A 6,858-nucleotide genomic window follows, 5' to 3' on the forward strand; every position below is an offset into this window, starting at 1 on the left:
GGGAGCCATCGACGGTGGCCTCCCGGAGCCGGGAGTGGCCTTCAGCTCACAGCCAGGGAGAAAACAGGAACCTGGGTCCTCCGCCTCAAGGAACCGAATTCTGTCACCACTCGTGTGTAGGAAGCGGCTTCTCCGTCAGAGCCTCCAGAAGGAACAAGGCCTGCTGACGCCTCGATTTTGGCGCAGCGAGACCCGTGCCGGACCTGCAAACTCCGGAAACTGTGAGATAGCACATGTGTGTTGATCTGAGCCATTTTGTGGTTATTTCTTCGGGCAGCGGTGGAAAACTCATCCGGCCACTTTCCCTGAAGGGCCTCTGAGAAGCAGGCCGCTTCCGTCGTCCACACCGCAGGGGAAGGAGCCAGGCCTGGTGGGGCAGCGGAGGGCCCAGGGCATCCCCTTTTGAGGCCAGGCTGCCCCGGTTCCTCTGCAGCTCACACAGAGCGGGGAGCCCCCGAGGGTGTGTGGGGAGGCCAGGGGCTCCGCCGGCCTTGGAATGACAGACCCCGCGTGGGTCCGGCATCGCCGCTTCCCAGTGTGGGGTCTTGGCAAGAAAATGGGCTCTCTGAGCCTCCTTTCCTCCAGTGTAAACACTCTCCAGTACTCCAAGAGTGTCTACTCTCAGGGCCCTGGAGATATCGGGGTGAAGGGGGCTCAGCTACAGAGAGGGGGTGCATGAAGGCTGATTTCTATTGCCCTTACAACTTCTATCTTCCTGGCTTTTTTCGCTCTGTGTTCCTTTTCCCTCTGAGTCTTACAACATCATTGAGAAGCCGGGTCATTAGTACTTTTTACCGATCCTCAGCCCCCGCCCACAGGGAGACAGAGAGCAGGATTTGGGGTCTGGGGGACTCAGCTCCGGATCCTGGCTCTCCCGGGTCGGAGGCCTGTGGCAGCCTCTTTCTGAGCCTGGGGTCATCACCTGGGAAGGACACGGATGATGCCATTTCTGTCTGTGGCGGGTCCGGAGTGTTGGTGGTCTGAGGCCTAGCCCGGTATGTGGCACAGCGTGCCTGCTCAGGAAATGGCAAGTGGAGACAGGGACTGAGTGGAGCTGGCTCCCAGCAGGCCACCTTGGCCAGCGCGGACTCTGGACTCTTGTGTGCGCTTGACCTCAGATACTCCAGGCACCGGACAAGGGACTTCGCTCCTTGGGGGCCAGGAGGTATACGTTTTGATGCCACTGCTACTTTCCGCTCCCCTTTGTGAGTTTAGACCTTCCCTAAATGGGTGCAGGATGCCTGACACTGGTTGCAAGGGGACAACACGGTCTGTGATTGAAATTCCCCACTAACCTCAAGCTGTCGGTCCTGTTTATCTCACGCTGTCTCCCGTCCCTTCTATGACACCTTCCCCAGCATGGAGCCCGGTGTTGACACACAGTAACCATGGTCATAATGCTAGCTGGGGCTTGGGAGAGCACTTGTCACTAGCTTGCACCGGCCATGGCTGGTTCGGCCCCGCATTTCATAATGAGCGGACTAAGACCCAAGTCATGTGACTCACCCAGGGTTACACGGGCAGTAAGGGACCAAGCTGACTCAGCTGAGTGACTCGGTCCCAGGCCGTTCCCTCTATGACCTGTCAACAGTCATATGTGCCCCCGGAGCTCATGCTTACGGTCCCAGGAGGAGGTCCAGCCTCAGAGCCCCTCAGAGGTCCAGCCAGCCTGAGCCCTTTCCCAGCACACGCGTGCAGTGGCTGTCTCTGCCCGTCATACCGGCACAGACGTGAACCCCTGGAGAGTCCTGGCCTGAGACGCTGCTGTTAGCCTGATGACAGCCGATTACACGGCAAGTAGAAGGATAGACAAGAAAGAACACTCGCCTTACCTTTTGAGTACCTGCTACATTGACCATCTTATTCTGATCTTCACGACAACCCCATGAAGCCAGTGTTTAATTATGTGCCTGCTCCAGAGATGATGAAGCAGGGAATTGGGGAGGCCACATAACTTGCCAGAGGTCACCAGCTTGGAAGTGGGGAGGCCTAAGACCTGGGATGGGGCCCCTGGACCGGGTGTCTTCCATTAGCTCCTACCCCAGCCACACTCCTGATCCCACTCTGCTGTTCACCTCACTGCATGTCTCTGGGTAAGTCAGGAAGCCTCTCTGGACTTAGTTTCCGTCGTCTGTAGAATTAGAGTTGGCTCTTGCGATAAGTTGGGGCCAACTACAAGGGTGGAGAGGGAGGTCTCCACGCAAGACCCTGCTCACTTCTGACACCAAGTGCAAATTCAGGGGCTTCTCCAAACCACCCTCAGGCTTGATAATTCTCTAGAGAGACAGACCTCCCTGAAAGCAGCTATACTCGTCATTAAGGTGATAACAGGGAAAGGGTGTGGATTCAGACCAGACGAAGGAAGAGTGGCACAGCGTAGAGACCAGGAGGGTTCCAAGCGCAGAGCCCCACAGTCCCCTCCCTGTGGAGTCAGAAGGGGCTACTCTGTTGGCACTGATGTGTGACAGTGGACATGGGGTAACCCCAACCAGGGAGGCTCACCCAGACTTGGCCTTCAGAGGCTTTGTTAGAGCTCTGTTACGTAGGTGCGATGGACTGGTTGGTTGATTGCCCATGGTTAATCTCCATCTCCAAGTCCGCTGATACCGTGTCACCCTAAGTCACCTGGGGCATGACCAGCCCCCACCCTAAGGCTGTCGAGTGTGACCACATTTATGGAAAATCCAATGTGGTGAGCCTCTGCCCTAAACAAAGTTATGACCACAGGGGGCAAAGGCCAGACTTCTCTTTGGGACAAGTCAAATTCTTTACTACACAGCTACGAAGTCCCTTGCTGCTTTTCTACTCTGATACTCCCAGCATTCACCCCCACGGCCCCAGGTACCCCTGGGCTGGTCTCCCCAGTGCCAGCTCCAGCCCAGTCCACTCCAGCCCCTCACCTGGCTTCTAAATCCTTATTCCTTCCTGCCTGCTGTTTATTAGATATTCGGGTCACTCCTCGGGTTTATCAGCTGACCGGCAAGGGTGTGCCGGGCACTGGGGCAGCTTTGTGCATGAATGCCATCCTCGAACAGATGGGAGAGTGTAAGTCATACGAACAAGGGCTGACACAGAGAAGGGCTCAAAATACAGGCTCTTTTGAACAGACAAATGTCCTATGGACACTGCAAGTATCAGGGTCGGAATATGGTCAAAAGAGCATTCTCTTGGAAAGTTCTTTCCAGGCATGTTTCGGGAGAGGTAAGAGCCCAGCTGTACTTCAGCCAGTAGAGGAGTCCTGGATCTGCCCCGGGGGGCCATTGGATTAAAGGCCCCACCAGATCTCAGCTACACAAAGTAAGCCCTAAACCAGAATCTTAAACCTAAAGAAAGAAAGTCCCCCATTTGGGGAGGAATACTGGTCTTTGGCTCCTTTGGCTTTTCCAGAAGTTTATTAGTCCTTTAACTTTGGCTTCTTCTTATTTCCGTGCGTCTTCTCAGCCTGGATTTGCTGGCGGATGTTCGGTCTGCCTTTGGGCTTCCTTTCTACCCCGCCTACGAGGGGCAGTTTACTCTGGAGGAGAAAAGCCTGTCCCTGAAGATCATGCAGTTCTTTTCGAACTTCATCCGATCGGGGTGAGTGGACCACGTGTGTCCGCGGCTGCCATCTCGCTTGCCTCCCTCCCTGTCCTCCCCCCAGGCGTTGCCGTCACCCGTCTCCCTGTCTCAGCCCCCCTCTGCTAGCCACAACTACCTCTGTGTAGATTCATCTCAGCGAAGGGACGCTCCCGCCGCACTCTTCCTTGTTGAGCCACGTGGGATGGCTCTGGATCGGGTTCTGAACCCCAGCCCTGCTCACGTGGGGGCAGGTACGTCCTTGTGGTTGAGGGCGTCCTGTGCGGCCCGGGCTGTTTAGCAACTTCTCTGGTCTCCACCCACTAGAGGCTGGTAGCACCTCACCCCAAACTGTCTCAGATGGTGCCAGATGTCCCCTGGGGGGCACAGTCACCCCAAGCTGAGAACCACAGTCCCAGGTGATCTAATTCAGTGAACATGTTCCAGACCCTTCCTTCTCTACCCTAGACCCCTGCATACCGTTATTCTAGCCCAAGTGGCGTAATCACTGTCCCCACTTCCAAGCTTGGTTCCCCCTTTACATTCGCTGGTTACTTAGCTTGGTTCTCAGGCCCCTGGAAAGGTAGAAGGTAAAAAAAAAAAAAATAGTCATGTTTCACCCATAACCTACTGACAGTCGGAAACCTAAAACCCAACCCAATGCAAAGCGGGCAAAGTAGAACTTTGTCTAGTTCATTGGAGGAGATAAGCAGAAAGACTTTTTTTTTTTTTCTTTTTTAGAGTTTTTATTTATTCAACAGAGATAGAGACAGCCAGCGAGAGAGGGAACACAAGCAGGGGGAGTGGGAGAGGAAGAAGCAGGCTTCCAGTGGAGGAGCCTGATGTGGGGCTCGATCCCAGAACACCAGGATCACGCCCTGAGCCGAAGGCAGACGCTTAGCTACTGAGCCACCCAGGCGCCCCGGAAAGACATTTCTTTGAACTCAGATTTAGAAAACGTTTCGCTGGGGAAGTGGCATGGAAGCTGGGCCTTGAAAACAATAGGATATTCAGACACAAGCTGCCAGCCCGTAGAAGGCGCCCAGGAGAGGAGCGTACAAGCAAAGTCACCCTCGGGTGGAAGGGACGAGAAACACACCTCTTTTGGTGAATGTCAGGAGGTCAGATGGGGCTGCGAGACAGGCCTGGTGGCAGGTGTGGAGAGGCATCTGAGTGTGACGGGGCAAGACTGCCCCTTCAGAGGGAAGATGGCTTACAGGGGGCCGCGTTGGCCTGGCTTGGGGCCCACCCTCCTGCCCTGGCCTTGGACAAATGGAGCCACTCCAGCGACTGGCTGTGGTGTCCAGATAGAAGGACACCAGGGTAGAAGGGGACACGGGGACCTTGTGAGCATTCTAGAAATGGGCCTTTCCACATTTGTAATGTGGTAGGTCAAGCACAGCCCTGGAAATCGGATCGGGCAGGTCCAAACCCTGCTTTGACACTGAAAGATGCAGGACTCGGTCCTTGGACACCAAGTGCAAGTGGAAAGGAATCCCAGTTGATAAAAGAAAAGCCGCATTTCCCTCATGGATGTTTCTTCCTTGTCATTTTCCCAGAAACCCCAACTACCCGCATGAGTTCTCCAGGAAAGCCCCTGAGTTTGCAGCCCCGTGGCCTGACTTCGTCCCGCGGGCCGGCGGGGAGAGCTACAAGGAGCTCAGCGTCCTGCTCCCCAATCGACAGGGCCTCAAAAGCGCTGACTGCTCCTTCTGGTCCAAGTACATCCGGTCTCTGAAGGCGGCGGCGGCAGGTGGGGAAGCCGGAGCTGGCAGGGGCCAGGCAGAGGGCGGCCGGGCGGTTCATCCCCAGCACCCGCCGAGCTCGCTGTGCGGCAGACCTGGGTTGAGTGCATGGGGCCACTGAGTCATGGAGTGCCATCTACACGGCCCTTCTCCCTGAGGAGCTCCCAGCCTGGGGGGCCTCCTGTTCTGATGGGAGAAGTCAGAGAGACAGGCACAGGGCCAGGACGCCAGGGCCTGGGGGTGGGATTTCTAACCAGGGAAGAAGTGGGTATTATCGTCTCTTACCGTGGAAGAGCACTTCCGGCTGAGCAGGCATGAAGGAGTGAAACTGAATCATAACAAGGGCACTGGGAATACAGAATAAATGCAGTGGCCTTGAGAAGCTTCCAGGAGAGGGGGAAGTGAGTGACATAACCCCAGCAAATGGCCCTCAGCTGTCCCTGCCCTGCGATGGAAGTCTGTGCCCAGGCCAGTGGGAGCCCCGTGGAGGGAGGATCTGAGAAGGCTTCCCAGGGAGGCGGATGGTGGGGGGTTGGGCTGAAGGTGTTAAGAATGACATGATTTCTTCATGTGGCAAAAGGTGGGGGCGCAACATCCAGCAAGCATGTGACCTGGCCCACCATGCTTTAGACCCTCAATGCTGCATTTAGCCTCCGAGGCCAAGTGGCCCTTAGCATGACCCGAGACCCTGGTGATGACTCTAGCGCCCGACCCCTGGAAGTGCCCCTCTGTTGAGCATTCGTAGGGAAGGCCCATCAGAGGCTGGGGTCACTTAGGGCCAAGGGGGGAAGAGACGAGGGAGGAGTCCCAATGTGATTGGACCAGCCTTGCCCCTTCTATTTCAGATGAAGCCAAGCAGGAGTTGTCAGCAGAGAGTGAAGAGGAGGACGGGCTGGCTGACACTGGGCTGTTAGGAGAGCCAGGCTCCAAGAGCTACAGCAGGTGACCATCTGCCAAGGCCCTCCTGTCCAGCCTGCTGACCCCACCTCAGGCTGCCACCAGGGTGTCTTATTCTCTAAAAGAGCCACTAACTTTCAATAAAGTGTCTACGTGCCATGAAGCATTGGTGACTCAGACTTGTTCGTTCAAGACCGTCCTTGGGAGACACCAAACTATGTCTTAATGAGCTTCCTAAGGCTTGAATCCCAGGCTGCCGTTTCCTTCCAACCAAAATTTCTGGAGCATCCTGTGTATACCAGGCCCTGGGCTGATTGCCAGGGAGGCAGAGACGCTGCACTCTAGACAGAGAAAAAGGCAGGTGAACGGGTGTGAACGGTAACACAGGAAATGGGGTTGCATAGAGGGCGGGCCCCAGAGTGATGCAGTCCCACCTGTGTGTTAGAAAGGATGTGAAGGTTCCAGAATGGGGGTGGGAGACCAGCTAGGCTGGTGCAATATTCCAAGCAAGAGACAATGAGGTCTGAATCCAGGTAGCGACGGTAGAGGTGGGGAAAGGCAGAGATCTGAGAACTCTTTAGGAAGTAGAATTGATAGGACTTAATTGAACGTGAGAGGGATTTGGGGCAAGGAGATAGAATTATTACCCCAATTATGGTTG

The 6,858-nt window shown here is 55.6% G+C and overlaps 1 protein-coding gene across 1 annotated transcript in view; it reads left to right on the forward strand.

Annotated features, from left to right (window-relative positions):
• TG (thyroglobulin) overlaps nt 1–6,357 on the forward strand; it is a 244,300-nt gene extending 237,943 nt beyond the window's left edge. The window contains exons 47-49 of the mRNA XM_026495381.4: nt 3,442–3,576; nt 5,115–5,322; nt 6,163–6,357. Coding sequence (XP_026351166.3) covers nt 3,442–3,576; nt 5,115–5,322; nt 6,163–6,246 — 427 coding nt within the window. The 3' untranslated portion in view covers nt 6,247–6,357. The remainder of the gene's footprint in view (nt 1–3,441; nt 3,577–5,114; nt 5,323–6,162) is intronic.
• Nucleotides 6,358–6,858: the final 501 nt, after the last annotated feature.

Source organism: Ursus arctos, unplaced genomic scaffold (assembly GCF_023065955.2).
Source record: "Ursus arctos isolate Adak ecotype North America unplaced genomic scaffold, UrsArc2.0 scaffold_6, whole genome shotgun sequence".
Taxonomy (NCBI): Eukaryota; Metazoa; Chordata; class Mammalia; order Carnivora; family Ursidae; genus Ursus; species Ursus arctos.